Source organism: Hylobates moloch, unplaced genomic scaffold (assembly GCF_009828535.3).
Source record: "Hylobates moloch isolate HMO894 unplaced genomic scaffold, HMol_V3 SCAFFOLD_12, whole genome shotgun sequence".
NCBI lineage: Eukaryota > Metazoa > Chordata > Mammalia > Primates > Hylobatidae > Hylobates > Hylobates moloch.
Window position 1 is genome coordinate 33,366,801 of NW_026652287.1, and position 27,626 is coordinate 33,394,426.

Below are 27,626 nucleotides of genomic sequence, written 5' to 3' on the forward strand. Positions count from 1 at the left end.
AAAACACAGGAGTAGAGGCTGGGCATGGTGGCTCATGCCTGTAATCCCAGCACTTTGGGAGGCCGAGGCGGGTGGATCACCTGAGGTCGGGGGTTCGAGACCAGCCTGACCAACACGGAGAAACTCTGTCTCTACTAAAAATACAAAAAACCAATTAGCCGAGCATGGTGGCACATGCCTCTAATCCCAGCTACTCGAGCAGCTAAGGCAGGAGAATCACTTGAACCCAGGAGGTGGAGGTTGCAGTGAGACACGATCGCACCATTGCACTCCAGCCTCCAAGAGTGAAACACTCCATCTCAAAAAAAACAAAACATAAAACAAAGCACAGGAGTAGAAAACAGGGAAGTGGGTATCTGAAAAGTTTTCCACAAGGTTTTATGCAGCTGGGTGTGGGGGCTCATGCCTGTAATCCCAGCACTTCGGGAGGCTGAGGCAGGTGGATTGCTTGAGTCCAGGAGTTTGAGACCAGCCTGGCCAACATTGTAAAAGTGAAAAATAGAAAAATTAGCCGGGTATGGTGGCAGGCGCCTGTAATCCCAGTTACTAGGGAGGCTAAGGCGAATTGCTTAAGCCTGGGAGGCAGAGGCTGCAGTAAGCCACGATCACGTGCCCTCCAGCCAGGGCGACAGAGCAAGACTCAATCTCAAAAACAAACAAAAAAGGTTTTATGCATACTTCTGCCCTGGTACCACCCAATGATGTATAATGAAGGGGACAGAACATCTGAAGAAAAAGGACATTTCAACTCCAGAAAACACTATGGAGCTTTTCATTTCTGAGTCAAGGTTTTTAGATTTTTTATTTTTTTTTTATGAGACGGAGTTTCACTCTTGTTGCCCAGGCTGGAGTGCAATGGTGCATTCTCGGCTCACTGCAACCTCCACCTCCTGGGTTCAAGAGATTCTCCTGACTCAGCCTCCCAAGTAGCTGGGATTACAGGCTCCCACCACCATGCCCGGCTAATTTTTGTATTTTTAGTAGAGACGGGGTTTCACCATGTTGGCCAGGCTGGTCTCGAACTCCTGACCTCAAGTGATCCTCCTGCCTTGGCCTCCCAAAGTGCTGGAATTAGAGGTGTGAGCCACTGGTCCCAGCCTGAGTCAATAAGGGTATTTTTGGTTGTTGTTTTTTTTTTGGGGGGGGGATGGAGTTTCGCTCTGTTGGCAGGCTGGCAATGACGTGATCTCGGCTCACCAAAACCTCTGTGTCCCAGGTTCAAGTGATTCTCCTGCTTAATGTCAGTCAAACAATGCAGGGGCTCCCAGGAGGCACACAAGGGAAAATGCTGAAATAACCAAGGGCAGATCCCAGCTTCTGCAGGGGCATGATCCTCACCCAGGGAGACCAGGTTCCTGTAGTTCTCCAACATCACGTCCTTGTATAAGGCCCTCTGTGCAGGGTCCAGGCATTTCCACTCCGCCTGAGAGAATTCTATGGCCACATCCCTGAATGTCAAGTGTCCCTAAAATGAAAATCACATTTCACCAACAGGATATGTAAAGGGTATTTATCTTCACTCAAAATGAGAAGGGAGTTGTAAAAATTAACTCGATTGAAGAGAATGTTCTGACGAATCCACATTAAGGTATTTGTGATGTAGTTATGTGTCTGTAAATGTGTTTTTTTTGTTTTCGTTTTTGTTTTTGAGACAGAGTCTTACTCTGTTGCCCAGGCTGGCGTGCAGTGGTGCGATCTTGGCTCACTGCAACCTCTGCCTCCTGGATTCAATCAATTCTTGTGCCTCAGCCTCCCAAGTAGGTGGGACTACAGGTGTACACCATCACACCTGGCTAATTTTTGTATTGTCAGTAGAGACAGAATTTCGCCACATTGGCCAGGCTGGTCTTGAACTCTTGATCTCAAGTGGTCCACACATCTCAGCCTCCCTAAGTGCTGGGATTACAGGCATGAGCCACCACCCTGGCCTGTGAATTGTGTTTTATTATACTTTTCCAAAAGAAGTTATATTTTAAAAATCAATATAGATTTCTCATTTTGTAGACATATAAGAAATACAAATAAAAAATTAACCCATGGCTATCTCTATAGAAGCATTAGATATTGTTTTTGACACTCCAAGTGATATTCAGTACCTACCTGATCTGAATACCTACCAATATCACCACCACTACAAGACAAGTGGTGTCTTCAGAGAAGAAAATGTGCACAGTGGCTTCAAAAAAAAAAAAGAATTATAGGCCAGTCATGGTGGCTCATGCCTGTAATCCCAGGACTTTGGGAGGCTGAGGCGGGCAGATGACCTGAGGTCAGGAGTTAGAGACCAGTCTGGCCAACAAGGTGAAACCCCATCTCTAATTAAAATACAAAAATTAGCTGGGCGTGGTGGTATGCACCTGTTATCCTAGCTACTCGATAGGCTGAGGCAGAAGAATCACTTGAACCTGGAAGGCAGAGGTTGCAGTGAGCCGAGATTGCACCACTGTAGTCCATCCTGGGGGACAAGAGTGAGACCATCTCACAAAAAAAAAAAAAAAAGAATTATAGGCTGGGCACGGTGGCTCACGCCTGTAATCCCACCATTTTGGGAGGCCGAGGTGGGCGGATCACTTGAGGTCAGGAGTTCAAGACCATCCTGGCCAACATGGTGAAACCCCCATCTCTACTAAAAATACAAAAATCAGCCGGGGGTACTGGTGGGTGCCTGTAATCCCAGTTACTCAGGAGGCTGAGGCAAGAGAATTGCTTGAACCCAGGAGGCAGGAGTTGCGATGAGCCAACATCACACCACTGCACTACAGCCTGGGCTACAGAGTGAGACTCTGTCTCAAAAAAAAAAAAAAAAAGAATTTTAAAGCTGTGATGATAACAATAGCAATGACTGAAGCTTTTGAACACTTCCCACGTGACAGGCACTATTCTAAATGCTTTACATGTACTAACTGCTGTAACAACAAAAGCCCATGAAAGAAAGACCTGTCCCTGTCTTACTGAAAAGACAACTGTGTCACAGATACTCTAAGAAACTCGCCCCAGGTGTAAGGACTAAAAACAGCAGAGTAAGCACCAGATCCCAGGTGTCCAGGCATTAGAACCAAACCAAAAGAATCAAACAATGAACAGCTCAGCATCAAAAGTAAATTGACAATTACCTAAGAAAAAAGTTAAAACAAGTTTAGGGATAAAATCATGGACCTTCATAAAAGGTCATTATGACCGGGCGTGGTGGCTCACGCCTGTAATCCCAGCACTTTGGGAGGTCAAGGCGGGTGGATCCCAAGTTCAGGGGATCACGACCAGCCTGACCAATGTGGTGAAACCCTGTCCCTACTAAAATATACAAAAATTAGCTGGGCATGGTGGCACGTGCCTTTAATCCCACCTACTCAGGAGGCTGAGGCAGGAGAATCACTTGAACCTGGGAGGCAGAGACTGCAGTGAGCCAAGATTGCACCACTGCACTCCAGCCTGGTGACAAAGACAGACTCTGTCAAAAAAAAAAAAATTATCATATATGAGTACACACATGTATCCCATAATATGTTACTATTCACAGCCATCAACTCATTAACATGATGGTATAGGACAATTTCTGAGATCATGGAAAATATTTCAGATGTAATTTCAACTGTTGAAAAAATACATAAAAATGATGTTTTTAATAAAACCATAGGCTTGCTCATCTGTGCAGTCATGAACACACATCACATGTACACATCTATATATATGTACACTTAGACCCATATACACTGGCATACATATACACTTATACACATCAACTGAAATAGGAGTTGTCTGTCAATAACCTTTTTTTTTTTTTTTTTTTTTTTTTTTGAGACGGAGTCTCGCTTTTTCACCCAGGCTGGATTGCAGTGGCGCGATCTCGGCTCACTGCAAGCTACGCCTCCTGGGTTCACGCTGTTCTCCTGCCTCAGCCTCTGTGAGTAGCTGTGACTACAGGCGCCCGCCACCACGCCCGACTAATTTTTTGTATTTTTAGTAGAGACGGGGTTTCACCATGGTCTCGATCTCCTGACCTCGTGATCCGCCCGCCTCGGCCTCCCAAAGTGCTGGGATTACAAGCGTGAGCCACTGCGCCCAGCCAATAACCTATTTTTTAGATGACATTTGTCATCACTTTTTTTTTAATTTTTAGAGACAGGGTCTCACTATGTTGTCCAGGTTGTATGGAGGTGGCTTACTCACAGTGTACTACAGCCTTGAACTCCTGGAGCTCATATGTTTCTCCCTCCTCAGCCTCCCACGTATCTGGAACTAAAGGTTTGTACCACTGCACCCACCTGTCACTGTTATTTTTGCTATGTACATTTCAGCATGTTTGCAACAAAAATGTATAAATTGTACTCAATTGAGTTTATAAACATTGCTGTATATTAAGCCATTAAAAAATGATAGACCATGAAAAAACACAGAAAGTTGAACTCTAATCTCTATTAAATACGCAGATTCAAAAATATAAATGTAGGCTGGGCATGGTGGCTCCGCCTGTAATCCCAGCACTTGGGGAGGCCAAGGTGGGAGGTCTGCTTGAGGACAGGGGTTTGAGAACAGCCTGGGCAACATAGAAAGATCCCATCTTTATTTATATAAAAAATATGATTATATATAATATTTTTAAAAATTGAGATGGGGTTTCAGTATGTTGCCTAGGGTGGACTCAAACTCCTGCATACAGGCGATCCTCCTGCCTCAGCTTCCCAAGAAGCTGGGATTCTACACACAAGTGATCGACCCTGACTTACACAAATATAATAATTATGTCCATAAACTTTATGTATTTGGTATTTACAAAAGCCCAATGGGGTTTATCAATATATACAATTAATAAAACATTAATACATGATAGAAAATTTATTAATATGATATAATAATTCAACAAAATAAGTCAAAGAAAATATCTCAGCAGTATACATCTTACGAAATTGCTAGATAATTAAAATAAAATTTGAAAACAAAAACAACCATATCAGGCCTGGCGTGGTGGCTCACGCTTGTAATCCCAGCACTTTGGGAGGCCGAGGCGGGTGGATCACGAGGTCAGGAGATCGAGACCACAGTGAAACCCCATCTCTACTAAAAATACAAAAAATTAGCCAGGCGTGGTGGCAGGCGCCTGTAGTCCCAGCTACTTGGAGAGGCTGAGGCAGGAGAATGGCGTGAACCTGGGAGGCGGAGCTTGCAGTGAGCCGAGACTGCGCCACTGCACTCCAGCCTGGGCGACAGAGCAAGACTCCATCTCAAAAAAAAAAAAAAAAAAAACCATATCATTAAGCAAGAACGTCTCATGAAACATGATAATCAGCAGTAAACATGGCAGACATTTCCTTGACTTTAAGGCAGGGAAAAGGGGGCTGGTCTGTGCTGCAGCCAATCACCACTGCACAGGATGCCTGGGCAGGGACCAGAAAGAGAGGTTAAACAAAAAATAAGTAGTGGGGGTTGGGGGCAGGAAAACGCTGGATTTAAAAATATATATAATTAACAAAATTATTTTAACCAAGACAAAGAATGTCATTTTAGCATATTAACTAATAAGAATATATTAGCCTGGTGCAGTGCTGGGATCAAGCCTGTAATCCCAGCATTTTGGGAGGCCGACGCAGGCGGATCACTTCAGGTCAGGAGTTCGAGACCAGCCTGGCCAACATGGTGAAACCCCATCTCTACTAAAAATACAAAAAATTAGCTGGGTGTGGTGGTGGGCGCCTGTAATCTCAGCTACTTGTGAGGCTGAGGCATGAGAATTGCTTGATCCCAGAAGACAGAAGTTGCAGTGAGCTGAGATCCTGCCACAGCACTCCAGCCTGGGTGACACAGCAAGACTCTGTCTCAAAAAGAAAGAAAGAAAAAAGAATTAAAAGAAGAAAATAAATTTAAAAAAAAAGAAGAAAGAATATATTGAAAAAAGTATCCTTCTTTAGCAGCACTATTTATAAAATGACACACACAGTAAAGAAACATCTGACATCTCCCTTAGGAAATATACATGGCCCCTAACTAGAAGACATTCCAGACCTGTGTAAGAAATCTGCAACTCTACTAAAAGAGTAATGTCAGCAAGACAGAGGAATAGGAAGCCCCGGACCATTTTGAATCCATGTAGACACAACTTAAACAAGAATACGTGGGCCAATTGACTTTTATGAGAAATCCAGAAGCCCCTCAGGAGGCTGCGCCCAGAGATGCACCAGTACCAAGTCAACCTACTGGGAGCTGAGTGTGAAAATATGTGACACACACTCACCAGAACCCCTGCCCAGGCATGACATGCCATCATCCAGAGGATACCACAAACTCCAGATATCTCCTGAGAGAGGAAAACAATGGGAATGTCTATCCAACCTTCTGACTTTTCAGGGAACTGCCTAAGGGACAAGTTTCTGTCTTGTCTGAACATAAGCACTGAAGTAACAGGGCCCCAGGTCAGGAAGCCACTGAGAACAAAGGCACCAGCATAAACTAGAGCCAGCAGTAACGCAGCAGACACTAGGTGATGGTGCAGACCCCAGGTTCCTATTGCCCCACACAGGCTGAAGAGCAGGTGCAGAAAGGGGCACTCAGCAGAACCTGGTCACCCCCTTCAGTGAGGAGGTTAACAAGCAAAGCCCAGAGAGGACACATCCCAGACAAGGCGAGGGACCTCCAGAGTCTCCAGCTGGGCTGACCAGAGCTCATCCTCCCTGAACCAAGCCAGACACTAAAAACAGAGAGGTGACTGATTGTTAATTCAGAGAACGTTCACATGAAGGTGTAAAGGAGCAAACTTTCACAGCTTACAGAATAAAGTATCATAAAACAATCACTGAGAATTTTACTTAAAACACCACAATGCTGTATACATATAATTCTACAGGACTTGCTCTCACTCCTGACAGAGCTGACAGCAGTGGGTCCCCAGTGAGACTGAGAGAGGGTGAAAGGCTCCCTCCCATAACAACTATTTACATGTCACGTAGACATTTAGGACAGGGAATGTTTTGTATTTGATGGCCTAACCTGTACATTTGGAGTTTTCCTATAAGACAAATTTACACATAATTTGATGTTAAAAAATGATAATAATAATTGGTAGACAAGAATATGATTTCCTCCTCTCTTGACAAAAAAATAAATAAATAAATCTGCTCCAATCTCTGAGCAAAATTATCACATTTTTTGCTTAACACAGCTGGTGCAGGAGACTCCCCGAAGGAAAATCGGTCTCTGTGAGAGGCACGCGCTGAGAATGATGAGAGAACGTCCTCCCTGAACCAAGCTAGAAGTAAAAAACTGGGAAAGGCGTTTAGCTTCAACTTTAGTAAAAATCAGGCAGGAAGGCTGGGCACGGTGGCTCACGCCTATAATCCCAGCACTTTGGGAAGCTGAGGCGGGTGGATCACCTGAGCTTGGGAGTTCAGGACCAGCCTAGTCAACATGTTGAAACCCCATCTCTACTAAAAATACAAAAATTAGCTGGGTGTGGTGGGGGGCACCTGACATCCCAGCTACTCGGGACACTGAGGCACAAGAATTGCTTGAACCAGGGAGACGGAAGTTGTAGTGAGCTGAGATTGTGCCACTGCACTCCGGCCTGGATGACAGAGCAAGACTCGGTCTCAAAAAAAAGAAAAAAAATCAAGCAGAAAACTTTCTCCTTCCTTCACTCCTTTCCTAGAATTTACTAGGTGCTTGTGCACAACAATACATGACTTCCACGTGCAGCTTCTGTTCTACAGAGAGGTGATGGTGCACTCGGATGTGGCCCCTGAACAATCCATACTGCCCAACAGCTCTAACACCATGCGGCCTGCACCCCATCTCCATCCATGCTAGGGAGTGAGCCCTTCCCAGAACCATGCCCAGTGAAGCCTCATCCCTAGTTCATGTCACTGGGTAACGGGAGATGGAATCTAAGTGAGATTAGAGGGACTGCGGTGCTGGCAACAGGCCCTAAGCTTGTCATAAACAGGCTTTAAAGAAACTGGCCATAAATAGGATTTCCGCAGCAATGAAATGTGCTCATGATGGCTATGATGCACACTGCTAGAAGTTGTTGCTTTACTGGAGCAGGGCAAGGAACATCCGGCCTGCCCAGAGTAGACAACTGCAGATAATTAGCCAGAGCCTGTTTCTCTAATCCTTGCTAAGAATCTTTTGTTTCCTGTAAGGAATGCTTTTAGTTAATCTATAATCTATAGAAACAATGCTTATCACTGGCTTGCTGTCAATAAAATATGGGTCAAACTCTGTTCACAGCTCTCAGCTCTGAAGGCTGTTGGCCTCCTGATCACACTTTACACTCTATTCTTATGTCTGTGTATTTAATTCCTCTAGTGCCACTAGGTTAGGGTCCCCACGACTGAGCTGGTCTCAGCAAGTGGCGCCCAACATGGGGCTCAAACCTGGGTTGAAGGGTCGCCAGAGTGACGGCTGGAGAACATGGAACTATGCTGGAGAACACCCAAGTACTCTTAAGCAATCCCTGTGGTGAATAAGAAGGGGAGCTTGGAAGCTCGACAAGGGTCGAGCAGACATGAGGCTTGAGTCTGCTTCAGCAGCTCCTCAGAAAAGGAAGAGTAAAGGTTAGCACTAGCCGACTCATGCAGGTTTTTAGTGTGGTAGAGAAATATTGCCCCTGGTATCCAGACTGAGGAACTATGAATGTAGAGGTCTGGGGAAAGGTAGGCAGCACACTGAAGAAGGCACATAAGGATGGCGCTGAGGATATTCCTATAACTGTCTGGTCAGTGTGGGCTCTGGTTCGTTCCACCTTGGAGCCTTTCCACACAGATGATAAGGAAGAGGAATCAGAGGAAGAAGGGGAGTGTAATGAAGTACAGAAGAAGTGACAGAGGTTTCCTTGCCAGCTAAAGCAGCAAAGGAGGGAGAGGTTTGTCCCTACCCGTCTACACCCCCTCATCACTTTGAAGAAAGAGTGGCCTCACCCTCCAGATCTTTCTTTTCCAGAGGACACTGGGCAAAAAGTAGTTGCCCTAGTGACTGTTCGAGCAGCACCTTGAGCAACTGCTCTCAGTTCTATTCAGGCAGGAATCCAGCAAGCTAGATGAGAGTGTGATATGGATGCTTAGCAGTTCCCTGTTAGAATACACCCACCTGATCAACAGGGGAATATGATGGCTACATTTGAGCCTTTTCCTTTTAAAATACTTAAAGAATTTAAACGAGCTATTAATCAATATGGACCAGGTTCTCCTTTTGCAATGGGACTGTTAAAGAATGTTGCTGTCTCCGATTGAATGATTCCTACTGACCATGATGCACTTACTCGAGCTTATCTAACTCCTGCTCGGTTCTTACAATTTAAAACTTGGTGGGGAAATGAAGCTTCCATCCAGGCTGCTCACAACGCCCAGGCCCAACCTCAAATTAATATAAGTGCAGACCAACTTTTGGGAGTCGGTGGCTGGGGTGGTTTAGATGTACAAGTGGGATGATGCCATAGAGCAGCTTAGAGGAGTGTGCATTAGAGCTTGGGAAAAAATCACTTCAGGCAGGGAACAATATCCTTCAAGTGCTGTCAAGCAGGGACTGAAAGAACTGTACCCAGATTTTATAGCTAGATTACAGGAGTCTCTTAAAAAGGTGATTGCAGATTCGGCTGCTCAGGACATAGTGTTGCGGTTATTAGCTTTCGACAATGCCAATCCTGAGTGCCAAGCCACTCTGCAACCTATTGGGGAAAAGCACATATGGTTGACTACATTAAAGCTGGTGATGGTATCGGAGGTAAACTGCATAAGACTACTCCGCTAGCCCAGGCAATGGCAGGACTGAAAGTAGGTAAAGGAAACACTCCATTTCCTGGAGCTTGTTTTAACTGGGGGAAGCATGGTCATACTGAAAAAGAATGTAGAAAAAAACAGCAAGTCAGGCTGCCAGTTGGGGGAAAAAAGAAATCTGCTGAGCCTGAAATATGTCCAAAATGTAAAAAAGGAAAACATTGGGCTAATCAATGTCACTCTAAGTTTGATAAAGATGAGAACCCGATTTCAGGAAAGGCCATGAGGGGCCCGTCCCGGGCCTCGTCCCAAATCAGGGCATTTCCAGCTCAGGCCACTCCCTCACCCCCATACAATACCTGTCCCCTGCCACAGCCGGTAGTGTTGCAGTAAATTTATGTTGCACAAAACCTGTGAACTTTCTGCCTGGGGAACCCCTGCAAAAAGTGCCAACAGGAGTCTGTGGACCCTTGCCAGTGGGGACAGTAGGATTACTTCTAGGTAAGTCTAGTTTAAATTTAAAAGGAGTGCAAGTACATGCAGGAGTCATTGACTCAGATTACAATGGGGAAATTCAAATTGTTATATCTACTTCTGTTCCCTGGAAAGCAGAGCCAGGAGAGCCCATAGCACAGCTCCTGATTGTGCCGTAAGTGGAAATGGGGAAAAGTGAAACTAAATGAACGAGAGGATTTGGAAGCACAAATAAACAAGGCAAAGCAGCTTATTGGGTGAATCAAATTACTAATAAACATTAGTACTATGTGAAATAACTATACAAGGAAAAAAATTTAAAGGATTGGTAGATACAGGAGCAGACATTTCAATCATTTCTCTACAGCACTGGCCATCCGTGTGGCCAATTCAACCCACTCAATTTAACATAGTTGGAGTTGGTATAGCCCATAAAGTATATCAAAGCAGTTATATATTGCATTGTGAAGGACCCAGTGAACAATCTGGGACTATTCAACCAATTGTAACTTCTGTTTTTTTTTTTTTTTTTTTGAGATGCAGTCTGGCTCTGTCTCCTAGGCTGGAGGGCAGTGGCATGATCTCAGCCCACTGCAAGCTCCGCCTCCCAGGTTCACGCCATTCTCCTGCCCCAGCCTCCTGAGTAGCTGGGACTACAGGTGCCCGCCACCATGCCCAGCTAATTTTTTTGTATTTTTAGTAGAGACAGGGTTTCACCATGTTGGCCAGGATGGTCTCGAACTCCTGACCTCATGATCCGCCCGCCTTGGCCTCCCAAAGTGCTGGGATTACAGGCTTGAGCCACCACACCTGGCCAACCAATTGTAACTTCTGTACCTATAAATTTATGGGGAAGAGATTTATTACAGCAATGGGGAGCACAAGTGTTAATTCCAGAACAATTATATAGCCCTCAAAGTCAGCATATGATACAAGAGGTGGGGTATGTGCCTGGCATGGGATTAGAAAAAAATTTAAAAGGGTTAAAGAAACCACTTCAAGCAGAAGGACAAAATTCTCACCAGGGTTTAGGATATAATTTTTCATGGCAGTCATTGTTAAATCTCCAGAACCTATACCTTTAAAATGGTTAACAAAACAACTTGGATAAAACAATGGCCGCTAAGTAAAGAGAAACTGGAGGCTTTAGAGAAATTAGTTACTGAACAATTCGAAAAAGGACACACAGCTCCAACAGTTTCCCCCTGGAATTCTCCAGTCTTTGTTATTAAGAGAAAATCACATAAGTGGAGCATGTTGACAGATCTTAGAGCCATTAATTCAGTTATACAACCTGTGGGGGCATTGCAGCCAGGATTGTCTTTTCCTGCTGATTCAAAAAAACTGGCCTTTAATAGTCATAGATTTAAAAGACTGTTTCTTTACTATCCCCTTAGCTGAGCAAGACTGTGAACGGTTTGCATTTACAATTCCTGCGGTAAACAACCTGCAGCCTGCTAAGCATTTTCATTGGAAAGTGTTGCCACAAGGCATGTTAAACTGTCCAACAATTTGTCAGACTTATGTAGGACAAGCAATTGAACCTACTCATAAAAAATTTTCACAGTGTTAACATTATTCATTATATGGACGATATTCTTTGTGCTGCCCCCACTCAGGAAATATTACTCAAATGTTATGATCACTTAAAAAATTCGATTTCTCGTGCCAGTTTAATTGTAGCTCCTGACAAAATTCAGACTACTACTCCTTACTCCTACTTAGGGACCTTGGTAAACGACACTACAATAGTTCCACAGAAAGTAACCATAGGATCAACTGAAAACACTTTATGACTTTCAAAACTTACTAAGGGACATTAATTGGATACGACCTGCTCTAGGCATTCCTACCTATGCCATGAGTAATCTATTTTCTATCCTTAAAGGAGATCCTAGTCTCACTAGCCCTCAGCAATTAACAAAGGAGGCTGAGGCAGAGTTACAACTCATTGAAAAACAAGTATATAAAACCTCAAATAAATAGAATAGATCCAGAAAAGACTTTAGACTTATTGATTTTTCCAACTCAGCATTCACCTACTGGTGTTACTGTCCAAAAGCAGACTTGGTAGAATGGCTTTTTCTTCCACATATGAATTCACGGATTCTAACTCATTATTTGGATCAAATTGTTACTCTGATAGGAAATGGGAGAATTTGAAATGTTAAAATGCATGGATATGACCCTGAAAAAATTATTGTCCCTCTTACAAACGCACAAATACAACAATCCTTTATAAATAATCTTACTTAGCAAACCCAGTTAGCTGATTTCATGGGTGTTCTTAATAATCACTTTCCAAAAACAAAATTATTTCAATTTTTAAAATTAACTAATTAGATTCTCCCTAGAATAACTAAATTTAAACCAATTAAAAGTGCTGAAAATGTTTTTACAGATGGGTCTAGTAATAGTAACGCTTCTTATTCTGGATCAAAAACTAGTTTTCCAGATGCCCTATACTTCAGCTCAAAAATCGGAGCTTGTAGCTGTAATTAAGGTACTGACTGCTTTTAAGATGCCTGTCAATGTAATTTCTAATTCTTCATATGTAGTCCATTCCACACAATTAAAAATGCTCAGTTACGATTTCATACAGATGAACAGCTAATGACTATTTACCCAATTACAAACCACAGTTAGGAATAGAATGCACCCTTTTACATTACTCATATTAGAGCCCATACACCCTTTCCAGGACCTTTAACTGCAGGGAATCAAATGGCTGATCGCCTAGTTGCTACTGCAATATCTAATGCTAGACACTTTCACAATTTAACCCATGTTAATGCCTCTGGTCTAAAATGTAGATACAGCACTACCTGGAAAGAAGCTAAAGCTATTATCCAGCGATGCCCAACTTGCCAAATGGTGCCTTCCTCATCTTTCACAGGAGAAGTTAATCCTCGAGGATTGGAACCTAATTCTCTTTGGCAAATGGATGTCATTTATGTTCCTTCTTTTGGTAAACTGGCTTATGTGCATGTATGTGTAGATACCTTTTCTCACTTTGTTTGGGCTACCTGTCAAACAAGAGAATCTTCTGCCTGTGTTAAATGGCATTTTCTGCAATGCTTCGCAGTGATGGGCATTCCAGCTTCTATTAAAACAGATAACACCCCAGGCTGTACTAGCCAAGCTCTAGCTACATTTTTCTCTATATAGAGTATTAAACACATTACTGGCATCCCATATAATTCACAAGGACAAGCCATTGTGGAAAGAATGAATCTCTCCCTAAAAGAGCAATTACAAAAACACAAAGGGGGGAACAGTGATTATGGAATTCCAATTATGCAATTGAATCTAGCACTATTGACTTGAAATTTTTTGAGTCTGCCTAAAGGCCAGATGCTATCAGCAGCTGAACAGCATCTACAGAAATCAGCTGCAAAGACAGAAGCAGAACAACTGGTTTGGTGGAGAGATCCGATAACAAAAAGTTGGGAAATAGGTAAAATAACAACTTGGGGTAGAAGTTATGCTTGTGTATCTCCAGGCCAAAACCAGCAGCCGATTTGGATACCATTAAGACATCTGAAATCTTATCATGAGCCAGATGCTGAGGAAGAGATTTTGGGAGGAACCCGAGAACCCCCCAGTTGCAGCCATGTCGAGACTGACAATAAGGCCCCCTTCTCTGTTTGTAGTAAGCGATTTAAAACTTGATCTCCCTAATCATCATGTGACTTGTCAAGAATATACATTGTTTTCCTTTTTTTTTTTTTTTGAGACAGAGTCTTGCTCTATCACCCAGGCTGGAGTGCAGTGGCCTGATCTCGGCTCACTGCAAGCTCCGCCTCCCGGGTTCACGCCATTCTCCTGCCTCAGCCTCTCCGAGTAGCTGGGACTACAGGCGCCCGCCACCACGCCCGGCTAATTTTTTTGTATTTTTAGTAGAGACGGGGTTTCACTGTGGTCTCGATCTCCTGACCTCATGATCCGCCTGCCTCGGCCTCCCAAAGTGCTGGGATTACAAGCGTGAGCCACCGCGCCCGGCCAAGAATATACGAATATACATTGTTTTCTTTTTTTTTTTTTTTTTTTTTGAGACGGAGTCTTGCTCTGTCCCCCAGGCTGGAGTGCAGTGGCGCATCTCGGCTCACTGCAAGCTCTGCCTCCCGGGTTCACGCCATTCTCCTGCCTCAGCCTCCCGAGTAGCTGGGACTACAGGTGCCCGCCAACATGCCCGGCTAATTTTTTGTATTTTTAGTAGAGACGGGATTTCACCGTGTTAGCCAGGATGGTCTCGATCTCCTGACCTCGTGATCCGCCCACCTCAGCCTCCCAAAGTGCTGGGATTACAGGCTTGAGCCACCGCGCCCGGCCTACATTGTTTTCTTGTGTGAATTCTTCCTTGTATAATACTGATCATTCTATTTTAGTAGTAAGAGCCTGAGAAGGAGTATGCATACCTGTAAAGCTTTCCTGTCCTTGGGAAGCCTCTCCTTCTGTGCATACATTACTGAAATTCTTCAAAAGAATTTGAGGTACTCTTGGCATTTCGTTGCCACTTTAATTTTAATCATGATGGGATTGATTGCTGTCACAGCTACTGCCATGGTAGCTGGAGTTACTTTGCATCCCACAGTACAAAGAGTAGACTATGTAAATAATTGGCAGAAAAATTCTACTTTGTGGTGGAATTCCCAGACTAACACAGACCGAAAACTAGGTAATCAAATCAATGATCTCCGATAAACTGTAATGTGGCTAGGAGATCAAGTAGTTAGTCCAGAATATAGAATGCAGATACAGTGTGATTAGAATACTTCTGATTTTTGCATTACTCCTCATCTGTATAATGAAACAGAGCATGAGTAGGAAAGAGTTAACAGACATTTAAAGGGTCATACTGGAAATTTATCTTTAGATATTACAAAACTGAAGGAACAAGTATTCCAAGCCTCTCAGGCACATCTGATGCTAATGCCAGGAACTAAAGAGCTTGAAGGAGCTGCAGACGGATTAGCAGCTATTAACACATTAAAATGGATCAAGACACTTGGAGGTGCTGTGATTTCAATGATGATTGTGCTTTTAATCTGTGTTGTTTGTCTTTGTGTAGTCTGAAGATCCGAATCCCGAATCCAGTGAGAAGTAGCCCACCGTGACAAAGCAGCCTTTGCCTTTGCCGCCTTGCAAAAACAGAAAGGGGGACATGCTGGCAACAGGCCCTAAGCCTGTCATAAACAGGCTTTAAAGAAACTGGCCATAAGCAGGATTTTTGCAGCAATGAAATGTGCTCGTGATGGCTATGACACACACGGCTGAAGTTGTTGGTTTATTGGACCACAGCAAGGAACACCTGGCCTGCCCGGAGCGGAAAACTGCTCAAACCACAAACAATAGCATGAGTGGCCTGTGTCTCAACACGTTTTTGCTGCAGATAATTAGCCAGAGCCTGTTTCTCTACTCCTTGCTAAGAATGCTTTGTTTCCCGTAAGGAATGGTTTTAGTTAATCTATAATCTATAGAAACAATGCTTATCAATGGCTTGCTGTCAATAAAATGTGGGTAAAACCCTGTTCGAAGCTCTCAGCTCTGAAGGCTGTTGGCCCCTGATCCCACTTTACACTCTATTCTTGTGTCTGTGTCTTTAATTCCTCTAGTGCCACTAGGTTAGGGTCCCCACGACCAAGCTGGTCTCGGCACTGAGGGAAGGCATAGGTAAGCGTGAGCAAACCTGTCAGGCAGGACACTTCAGACTCAGAGAAGATTCCCAACTCCAAGGCCCAGCGTTTCTGAAAGAAAGGAGACAGAAAAATCCACCAAGAATATCATCTCACCTGAGGAAGAGCCATCCCTGACTCCTTTGCTTTCCTCTTCCTTCTCTTCTGGGCTTTTTCATCACACAGCATGACTCTTTAGAAGTCAATCCTAAATGTCAAAAATATGCTGTTTAGGGCTGAGAATCAACACACCCTCTTCCTGTGCCACAATCACACACACAGGTTAGACCTCACCCTGTGGAAAGATGTCCTCTGCTGCCCATTGCACCAGAGTTGATGCAGGGACAAGAAACTCCTACAGGAAGAACAAGAAGTGAGTTTTTTACTCATCTTCAGAACCTGCTCCCCTCCTAGAGATGCCCACATGCATGCTGCAGCAGTGGGGAGCTGGCCTGGTCTAAGTTCCCCTTCAGGGCCAGACCCAGCCCTGACCAAACCCCATGCAGAGCACAGCCCCTCCTCCCCTCTCTATGGATCCCAGGCTCATGTAATCCCTCAGAAATGGAGGACACAGAGCCTTGGTGCTCAGTGCCAGATGCAGAACACAGTGGAATCCCCTTATCCATGGGGATATGTCTCAAGACCCCCACTGGATGCCTGGAACTTGATTCAAACAGTACTGAACTCCATTTATTCCACCCTGGCCAACATGGTGAAACCATGTCTCTACTAAAACTACAAAAATTAGCTGGGCATGGTGGCACACACCTATAATCCCAGCTACTTGGGAGGCTGAGGCAGGAGAAATGCTTGAAACCGGGAGGTGGATGTTGCAGTGAGCTGAGATCACGCCATTGCACTCCAGCCTGGGCAACAAGAGTGAAACTCTGTCTCAAAACAAAACAAAAGAAAAAAAAATCAGGGTATCCCAAAGCCCCTTCTTTTGATTAATTTGCTAGGAGGGTTCTTCCATCGGGCTAGTCATCTGTATCTTTTGCAATATTCTTCATAGCAAATGGGTAAAACTAAGCAAAATGCTTCCTTGAGTTCTGTGAACGAGGCTAACGAATTAATAAAATCTGAGGAAAGGGTCAAGGGAATCTTCAATTTTTAGATGTTTGGTTGAAGTTCAGGTCCCAACCAGGAACTTACAACCAGCACGTGAAGTAGGGGCAGCCTTGTGGAACTGAGCCCCCAACCTGTGGGATATGATGCTAACTTCACGTAGACAGCGTCAAGTTGAGTGAAATTACGGATCACCCAGGCGGAGTCTGACGAATTGTTTGTTGGTGGGAAGAAATCCCCACACATTTTGTTCATCAGATATGAAGCATTCTGTGTTGAGTGTTCATTATGGTGTTGACTGCAAGAGTAAGAAAAATACTTCGGTTTTCTTGCTGTCTTATACACTCGCCCACACCCTACCCCATCCCAGGAAAAGGAAAGTGGGTGACCCACACCTGAATGACTCAAGTCACTGACCTGTGCCTGAATAGGGAATGTGAGCGGAAGCTAAAGTCTGATGCCAAGAATTATAAAATGCACCAGCCTTACAGACAGGAGTTTCGTACATTTCATCTTCATCTGTATTTTTAAAGTATATTTCATATTATCAGATTATAAACAGATAAATCAATGTCACAACTTAATCATAATATCCAATCAACTCACCGTTCATCTGCACCCAGGGTTTCTTCTTTTCTCAGTACTGTTTCCCTCCCTCATTCTGTACGCATTTCTCATTCTCACCTTCTTTCTCTAGCTTTTTTCCCCCTCTTTATTTTTCCCCTAAGATTCTGCTCATTTTGAGCCCCTCTCTTCTCCTGATGTTTCTCCCCTTCTTCCTTCTATTCCTTCTCTTCCACCTGTTCTGCTCCATTCTGGCAACTTGTTTCGCCCCTCTCCTAAACTTTCTGCTCCATCTTTGATCATCCCAATCTCCACCTATTTCTGCCTCTTTTTTTTTTTTTTTTCCTGAGATGGAGTTTTGCTCTTGTCGCCCAGGCTGGAGTGCAATGGCGCAATCTGCTCACTGCAACCTCCGCCTCCCGGGTTCAAGCAATTCTCCTGCCTCAGCCTCCCGAGCAGCTGGGATTACATGCGCGTGCTGACGCCGGGCTAATTTTTGTATTTTTAGTAGAGATGGGGTTTCACCATGTCGACCACGCTGGTCTCAAACTCCTGACCTCAGGTGATCCACCCACCTCGGCCTCCCAAAGTGCTAGGATTACAGGCGTGAGCCACTGTGCCCGGTCCTGTCTCTTTCCCTGTCTCTGCTCCCTCTCTGCTCTCCCTGTTAAATCCCTTCTTTTCTGTTACACCCACTTGTCCCCACTCTCTGGCACCCTGAGATCCCAGGCCTCCACCTGCTGTGGTTCTCCCTCTGCTCTCGTTGTCACCAGCTGACTCCTCTTGCTGTCCCAGCACTATGCTGCTCTGTCTGCCCTGGCTCCAAATCCCTCCTCCTCTCCCCCACTCTCAAACTGAGGAACTTCCCACTTTGCTGCCCCTCTCACTATCTTGCTGTCCTTCAACTCTCCAGAGATGGAACTTTTCTCTGCATTTCTCCAGTTGCTTTTCTCCCCTTGCTACTTTCCCAGCTTCATTCGCTGTCTCTGCAAATCCCCCATCCACTCTCTACTTTGCCATCTACTTATGGCTCTCCCTCAATCTTCTTTTCTCCTTCAAAATGTTTCTCTTTCTTCTCCCTCGCTCTCCATCCCTTTCTGCACACATTCCCATGGAAGTATTTGGGATCCGATGCCCACATGCAGAACACCTTTTCAGTGGAGTGTTATTTGGCCCGCAAGAACACTAGATGTCAAGAGACAGAATAAGTCACCTCCCCACACCCAGGGTTAGGAGAAGCGGTGGCTGGGAAGAGGAGGCCTGGGGAGTAGCGGAGCCCCGTATCAAGGAGGGTAAAGGTAGGGTCTGGATCAAGAGAGGGGTAGTGTCTGCAGAATCCCAGGATTCGGCAGAAGACGCGGCTTCTCCTGGATTGAGACTGGAGCGCTGAGCTCCAGGGCCAACAAAGGCGAGGCTTGGGGGACCTGATAGACCGGAATCCGCCTAGCGGAGGAGGACTTTACGCTGTGAGGGGTGGATGTAAGCATCACTGAAGGATTTGAAGCAGGAAAACTCCGCGACAGGAGGTGACCACATGGCCTGTGGCAGAAAGACGGAGACAGGACCCGCCGCCGAGCGATTTAAACACACAGGGAAGCGACCGCCTGACTCTCACGGAGACGCCTCAATTTGGTCAGGGTAGAGGGAGCGGTGCGAGGATTTCAAGGTCTGTGTGGCCCCTCAGATCCTGGGTACAGAAGCGCGGGGGAGCTGGGAAGCGCAGATTAATTTACACAAAGGGAAACTCACGCGCCGCGGCGTGACCTTCACTCCACGCGATCCGCTTCCGGGTTTGTGGGAAACTGCGCGCGCAGCGGAGGGGTCTGAGCAGGGCGGGGCCGGGCCTGGCCGGGGTCAACGCGGGGGCGGGGGCGGGGGGGGCGGGGCTTGCGCTTCCCTCCGCCTCGCTTCCAGTGCCTCTGTTTTCCGGGTTTTGCAGGCGAGACCTGTCAAGGAAGCTGGAGCAACTCAGCTGTCTCCGAACTGTACTCTTGCCAGGACAGAGGGCTAATGATTAGATCCAGGAAAATTCCTGCTATTAAAGTTAATCTTAAGCCGACCGTGGGGTCGGGCACCTGTAGTCCCAGCTACGCCGAAGACTGAGGCGGGTGGATCTCTTGAGCCCAGGAGCTCGAGTTTACACTGAGTTACAACGGCCACTGCACTCCAGCTTGGGCGACAGAGACTCAGTCTCTAAAATAAATACATAAAAAACTAAATTTAGCAATTTAATTAAAAAGCCCTGGGATTGTCTGTGAAAGCGACACAAGTTAATATGTGAACTACAAAGCCCTGCCTGGGTAGAATGTGCAAGTTCATGCTGACGGCCCACAAAGCAGAATAGAAATCCTCTCCTTTTCTATTCCCTGTTCTTTCGGGAGGGACACAGGTAACCCTGTGCTCAGCTCCAGAGAGTGTTCTAGTGACAGCACCAGGGGCATGGAGGGCTAAGGCCAGTGAGAATTTAGGTCACCAATTGTTGCTTTTAAAAAAGCATTAACCGGGCGAGGTGGCTCACACCTGTAATCCCAGCACTTTGGGAGGTCAACGCAGGTGGATCATTTGAGGTCAGGAGTTTGAGATCAGCCTGGCCATCATGGTGAAACCCCATCTCTACTAAAAATACAAAAATTAGCCGGGCGTGGTGGTGCGCGCGTGCAATCCCAGCTCGAGGTGGAGGCAGGAGAATTGCTTGAACCCCGGAGGCGGAGGTTGCAGTGAGCCAAGATTAGGTGACTACACTCCAGCCTGAGTGACAGTGTGAGACTCCATCTATTCATCCAAAAAAACAAAAAACAACAACAACAACAAAAATATGATCCTGTTAGGATATAAAATTAGCATAAAATTTTCAAGGGACCAACATGGATATAGTTTTTCTCTAATAAGTAAAAATGAATATTTCCTCAGAGATTTTAACATATGCTTACCCTGTAATATCATTATAACACAGATGCAAATCATTGAAGATTCAAAATATTTTACTAACATAGGAACTATTTTCAACTGTTGAGTATACTTTATAGCCTATGCCACACACAAATACAAAAGAATGAACAGATTCCAACACAGATGGCATAATGAAAATATTTACGTCTCTCGAAACACAAATTCATACTTTAGTTGGGAGAGATCGTATTCAAAAGGATTATTACAATAGGAACGATGCTCCAACCACAAGATCACCACATGACCAAGAGCCACAAAGAAAAGAGTTTTTCTTTTATGTGGAGCAGGGAGCAAGGCTAGAAAGGACCAGGTACGGGGCGGTGCAAAAGCACCTGGCAGTGGGGACAAACAATTCAGTAATCCTTGGTAAGTCAAAGGATGGGAATTTGGGAGGTCTCCATCTGGCTTTTACTTTTGTAAACAAGGCGGGGATCATTAGACTTAATGAAGTGCTATGAGGAAGAGTAATTCTTCACTGCTGGTTCTCTCCAGTAAGCTGTTCCCAGGAAAACAAAGGTGAGAGAGGGAGGAAGGGGCGGGTGGGAGGGTGCTGTGGTGGGTGTTTAACCTTTGCAATTTTCTTTTCTTTTTTCCTTTTTTTTTTTTTTTTTTAGACGGAGTCTCACTCTGTCGCCCAGGCTGGAGTGCAGTGGCGCGATCTCAGCTCACTGCAAGCTTCGCCTCCCAGGTTCACTCCATTCTCCTGCCCCAGCCTCCCGAGTAGCTGGTACTACAGGCGTCTGCCACGCCTGGCTAATTTTTTGTATTTTTAGTAGAGACGGGGTTTCACCGTGTTAGCCAGGATGGTCTCGATCTCCTGACCTCGTGATCCGCCCGTCTCGGCCTCCTAAAGTGCTGGGATTACAGGCACGAGCCACTGAACCTGGCCTTTTTTTTTTTTTTTTAATCATAGGGTCTTGCTCTGTTGCCCAGGCTGGAATGCAGTGGTGCAATTGGGCTTCACTGCAATCTGGACCAGTCTCAAGAGAACCTCCACCTTAGCCTCCTGAATAACTGAGATCACCAGCACAAATAATTTTTATTTTTATTCTATTTTCTTTTTTTTTCTTTTCTTTTTTTTTTTTTTTTTTTGAGACAGAGTCTTGCTCTGTCAGCTAGACTGGAGTGCAGGGCTCACTGCAGCCTTGACTTCCCTGAGTGCAGGTGATCCTCCTATGTCAGCCTCCAGAGTAGCTAGGATCACAGGTGTATGCCAGCATGCTCTGATAATTTTAAAAAACAAAACAAAAAACTGTTCGTAGAGACAAGGTCTCCCTCTGTTGCTCAGGGTGCTCTTGAACTCCTGGGCTCAAGCAAGTCTCCTTCTTCAGCCTCCCAAAATGCTGGGATCACAGGTGTGGGCCATGGCACCCGGCCACCCTTTGCTATTTTCTAGGAATTTAGCAGTGGAGTCACTTTCAACATTGTCACCACATATTCTAACATGAAAAATTGAAAACATAATAAACGCACGTTATAATTGTCAAATGGAACATGAAAAAGTTTAAACTGAAAATAATGTCAGCATAAACTTTGCCCATACTTCTCTCTTTGAATGGTATTGAGGGGCCCTAAGTATTCATTTTGGTTGTCTGGCATCTGTTCCTGTCACGTACAAGAGACAACACTAGCTGGGCACAGTGACACGGGCCTGTGATCCCAGCTACTCAGGACTATGAGGCAGGAGAATTGCTTGAGTCCAGAAGTTCGAGCCCAGACTGGGCAACATAAAGAGACCTCCTTTCAAAAAGAGAGAGAGAGATTATGAATTGTTGCCAAGTGTGCTTGTCAATTTCCATTGTTAGGAAATTTCCATTGTTTGTACCTGTTAAATGGAACAAAAACTTAGAAGTATACTTAGGCCAGGCATGGTGGCTCACTCCTGTAATCCCAGCACTTTGTGAGGCTGAGGCACGCAGAACACCTGAGGTTAGTAGTTCGAGCCCAGCCTGGCCAAAATGGGGAAACCCTGTCTCTACTAAAAATACAAAAATTAGCCGGGAGTGGTGGTGCACAACTGTAATCCCAGCTACTTGGGAGACGAAGGGAGGAGAACTGCTTCAACCCAGAGGCGGAGGTTGAAGTGAGCTGAGATTGTGCCACTGCACTCCAGCCTGGGCAACAGAGTGAGGCTCTGTCTCCAAAAAAAAAAAGGATATTTAGAAAAATGTTTTTCTCTTTCCTACTAATCATGGGGAAAACAGCATATAGAATTATGAATTCTTTGGTCTTACTACAAAATACAAGCAGTAATTAAAATGTCATGTCTATGTAACATTTAAAAAATTAAATTATCATGATATTTCTCTTGTACCAACTGAGCCCTGATGAAGACAGGTAAGAGGAGACATTTTCTCTATCAGAGAAGTGAGCTGATAAAAATAAACTTGTATTAATTCCAAGAAGAGACTGTTTTCTGTGACCTGGGAAAAAAAGGCTATAATTGAATTTGAATTCAGATTCTGTATATAGGGAGTACATATAGATATGGATGAACTAGCCATTACTTTAAAATTATTTTTGTCGGCCAGGCACGGTGGCTCATGCCTGTAATCCCAGCACTTTGGGAGGCCAAGGCGAGTGGATTGCCTGAAGTCAGGAGTTGGGAGACCAGCCTGGCCAACATAGTGAAACCCTATCTCTACTAAAAATACAAAAACTAGCTAGGTGTTGTAGCGGGCACCCGTGATCCCAGGTACTTGGGAGGCTGAGGCAGGAGAATCGAGGTGGAGGTTACAGTGAGCAGAGAGATCACACCACTGCACTCCAACCTGGGCAACAGATTGAGACCCTAAGAAAAAAAAAAGAAAAAAAGCAAACAAGCAACCAAGACAACGACAACAACAAAGAAGGCTCACCCTTGTATATTACCCATTATGTACTTTTTTTTTTTTTTGAGACAGAGTTTCGCTCTTGTTGCCCAGGCTGGAATGCAATGGCGCGATCTCAGCTCACTGTAACCTCCACCTCGATTCTCCTGCCTCAGCCTCCCAAGTACCTGGGATCACGGGTGCCCGCCACCAAGCCTGGTTAATTTTTATATTTTTGGTAGAGACGGGGTTTCACCATGCTGGCCAGGCCGGTCTCAAACTCTTGAACTCAAGTGATCCACCTGCCTCAGTGTCCCGAAGTGCTGGGATTGTAGGCGTGAGGCACCGCGCCTGGGCAAGAACACATTTTTTCTTGTTTTAAGGCATTCACTCCGGTAACAACAGGAAACTAACAAAATAGCTTTATGTAGAATATTCCAAAAAAAATCTACAAAAGTCTCCAAAGTAAAATTTCAAGGTCTCAAGGTACAACATCAACATACAAAAATCTCGTATATTTCTATCCACTAGCAATTAACACGTGGAACCTGAAATTAAAAATACAATACCACATATGATTGCTCAATAAAAAGGTCAGTGAAGGCCAGGCGTGGTGACTCAGGCTTGTAATCCCAGCACTTTGGGAGGCCGAAGTGGGCCTATCATTTGAGGTCAGGAGTTTGAGACCAGCCTGGCCAACACAGTAAAACCCCATCTCTACTAAAAATACAAAAATTAGCTGGGCATGGTGGCATACGCCTATAATCCCAGCTACTCGGGAAGCTGAGGCAGGAGAATCGCTCGAACCCAGGAGGCAGAGGTTGTAGTGAGCCGAAATCGTGCCACTGCACTCCAGACCGGACAACAGAGCAAGACTCTGTCTCAAAAAAAAAAAAGAAAAAGTCAAAAAATATGTTAATTTAACATTCTCAGGATTTTAAAACTACAAAATGCTGATGAAAGAAATCAAAGACACCCAGATAGAGACATATACAATATCAATTTATTGATAGACCCAACATAGAAAAAAATGTGAAATTACCCCAAATTGATACACAGGGTTAATATATTTACTATCAAGGCACTTTGTAGATACTGACAAGATTATCCAAACAATTATGTAGAAAAGCAAAACACAAAACAAACCAACAGAAATCCCAAAAAACCTGGAATAGCTCAAACATCTGAAAAAAAAGATAGAGGAGCATGCTCCCAGGAGGTGAAGGTTGCAGGAAGACGAGATCGCGCCATTGCACTCTAGCTTAGGCAACAAGAGTGAAACTCCATCTCAAAAAAATAAATAAATAATAAAATAAAATAAAGATAAAGGCTTGGAATCACTTCACATTACTTCAAGTTCTCTAATATAGTGAAAGCATTTTTTCCTTTTTCATATTTACAATAAAACGTTTATACGTGCCATTGTCTTGTGCATACTCCTGTCAAAAAATATTGTCTCCAAACAACAGTCTCATTTTTTTTTTTTTTTTGAGACAGAGTCTCGCTTTTTCACCCAGGCTGGAGTGCAGTGGCTCAGTCTCGGCTCACTGCAAGCTCCGCCTCCTGGGTTCACGCCATTCTCCTGCCTCAGCCTCTCCGAGTAGCTGGGACTACAGGCGCCCGCCACCACGCCCGGCCAATTTTTTTTTTGTATTTTTAGTAGAGACGAGGTTTCACCGTGGTCTCGATCTCCTGACCTCGTGATCCGCCCGCCTCGGCCTCCCAAAGTGCTGGGATCACAAGCGTGAGCCACCGCGCCCGGCCTCACAACAGTCTCATTTTTATGTCCCCTAAAATTTTCACTAGAGTGACATTCGGAAAAAATGTATTAAGCATAGCATCTGGCTGGGCGTGGTGGGTCATGCCTGTAATCCCAACACTTTGGGAGGCCGAGGCAGGCAGATCACCTGAAGTCAGGAGTTCAAGACCAGCCTGGCCAACATGGTGAAACCTCATCTCTATTACAAATACAAAAATTAGCCAGGTGTGGTGATGGTGCACGTCTGTAATCCCAGCTATTCGGGAGGTTGAGGCAGGAGAATCACTTGAGCCTGGGAGGCGGAGGCTGCAGTGAGCCAAGATCGTGCCGCTGCACTCCAGCCTGGGTGACAGAGCGAGACTGTCTCAAAAAAAAAAAAAAAAAAAAAACCAAGCATAGCGTCTGGATGCAATGTATAGAAAAAGAAAAAAGTAAAAAAAAAAAAATTATGTATGTGTCTATATATACATATATAAACACAAAATATAATTTTATTAGAGTTGAAAATGGACCATGGAATATATTGCTAAATGCTATAATGGGAAAATGACATTTCCACAGCTTTTGGAAAAATGCTCTTCTAGTAATATCATGTTTATAATAAATATATTTTAATGAATCATATTATATAATACATTATATTTATTATAAACCCACACAATAATTTTCATTGCCTACTATAAAAAGTATCTTAGGCAATTTTACTAAAAAATATTTCACAAGTGTTTTCAACAATCATATTGTGCAATGAGACCTGTATCTGTAACTATAAAAGGAACGTAAGATATTATCATGAAGAAAATCGGGGTCTTTTCTAACCAAGATGGCAGGAGTTTCCAGAGGAAGCATTCAGTGTTGTACTAGAGTTGACTGCATTTTGTGATGTCTGAACACCAACGCCTTTTACACCTCTGCACTCCCTCTTCCTATTCTGCCCGTCTGGCCAACTGAAAAATCCTCAGTGCCCACTCCTTTGGCACCAGCTGAAAGTTCAAACCACAAGTGGGCACCCCTGCCCAAGGCCTATCCCTTAATAATCATCATACCCCAAGCCAGTCACCTATGCCGATTCCCTAGTCATATTTGGACCAACTGGGGAAGTCTACCCTGCTCTCCCCAGAAAGCCTCATTATGGAGTAAACATTTTCAGATCACATTAGTGAATGGCATCATTATTCTCAATATCCAAACCAAACTTCAGGTGGATGTCAAAGCAGTTCCAGAAGAGTGATCAAAAATTCAAATTACCAAAAAGGTTATAAGGGTGAAAATATGAAGTTTCTAGTTAATCTACCAAAGCAAAACGAAATTCCCATTCTGTGTGTTCATCCTCAAGAGAACATTTCTGAACATTAATATTTTCAAATTATGTCACTGAGCGCTACGAGGTCAATAGCAAGATTGTTACAATATTTTCATCCTGAAGTCCACACTTTGTCCTATTTTCCATATTACTGTATCAGTATTTTTGCTTCCTGAAAATGAAGGTGCCTGCCATGGGTCTTATTTGGCACACAAGAAAAAGGCACATAGAAACATAATACAGTGCATGTTTACCAACAGTGATGAACATTGAGGGTATATGATGATGAAGCTGCACTGTTACGTGATTTTCACTTTACCCACATAAGTATCTTAGGGCAGAGTAGAGAGGTAGGCCAAGTGCGGTGGCTCACGCCTATAATCCCAGCACTTTGGGAGGCCGAGGTGGGCAGATCACCTGAGGTCAGGAGTTCGAGACCAGCCTCACCAATATGGAGAAACCCTGTCTCTACTAAAAATACAAAATTAGCTGGGGGTGGTGGCACATGCCTGTAATCCCAGCTACTCAGGAGGCTGAGGCAGGAGAATTGCTTCAACCTGGAAGGCGGAGGTTGCGGTGAGCCGAGATCACACCATTGCACTCCAGCCTGGGCAACAAGAGCGAAACTCCATCTCAAAACAAAACAAACAAAAAACAAAAACAAAGAGTAGAGAGAATAACTTAAGTACTAAGTATTATTACCCAAAATCATACTTACCCAAGTGTACATACCCAAAAGTGCATGTCATTTCATTTCACACACAAAATTGTTGTGGATGCTTCAACCTTAAAAATCCTGGCCAGGCACGGTGGCTCACGCCTGGTTCATGCCTGTAATCTTAGCACTTTGGGAACCTGAGGCGGCTGGATCACCTGAGGTCAGGAGTTCGAGACCAGCCTGGCCAACATGGTGAAATCCCATCTCTACTAAAAATACAAAAAATTAGCCGGGTATGGCGGTGCACGCCTGTAATCCCAGCTACTTGGGAGGTGTAGACAGGAGAATCACTTGAACCCGGGAGGCAGAGGTTGCAGTGAGCCAAGATCGTGCCATTGCACTCCAGCCTGAGTGACAGAGCAAAAACTTCATCTCAAAAAAAAAAAAAAGGGAATACTATGCAGCCATAAAAAGGATGACTTCATGTCCTTTGCAGGGACATTGATGAAGCTGGAAACCATCATTCTCAGCAAACTATCACAGTGACAGAAGACCAAACACCCCATGTTCTCACTCATAGGTGGGAATTGAACAATACACCTGGACATAGGGTGGGGAACATCACACATCGGGACCTGTCGGGGGGTGGGGGGCTGGGGGAGGGATAA

At 44.5% G+C, this 27,626-nt stretch overlaps 1 protein-coding gene across 9 annotated transcripts in view; it reads right to left on the bottom strand.

The window, feature by feature from the left end:
- ZNF480 (zinc finger protein 480) overlaps positions 1–27,626 on the bottom strand; it is a 95,464-nt gene that overhangs the window by 57,324 nt on the left and 10,514 nt on the right. For 2 of the 9 annotated variants that reach the window (XM_058425033.1, XM_058425032.1), the window contains exons 1-5: positions 19,229–19,262; positions 17,003–17,213; positions 16,619–16,737; positions 16,145–16,205; positions 15,968–16,058 (exon numbers count right to left, since the gene is read on the bottom strand). In XM_058425033.1, coding sequence (XP_058281016.1) covers positions 15,968–16,039 — 72 coding nt within the window. In that variant the 5' untranslated portion in view covers positions 16,040–16,058; positions 16,145–16,205; positions 16,619–16,737; positions 17,003–17,213; positions 19,229–19,262. Of the gene's footprint in view, positions 1–1,338; positions 1,466–15,967; positions 16,059–16,144; positions 16,206–16,618; positions 16,738–17,002; positions 17,214–19,228; positions 19,270–27,626 lie in introns of those variants that run through there. The other 7 variants (XM_058425030.1, XM_058425026.1, XM_058425027.1 and 4 more) reach the window with 7 other exon arrangements.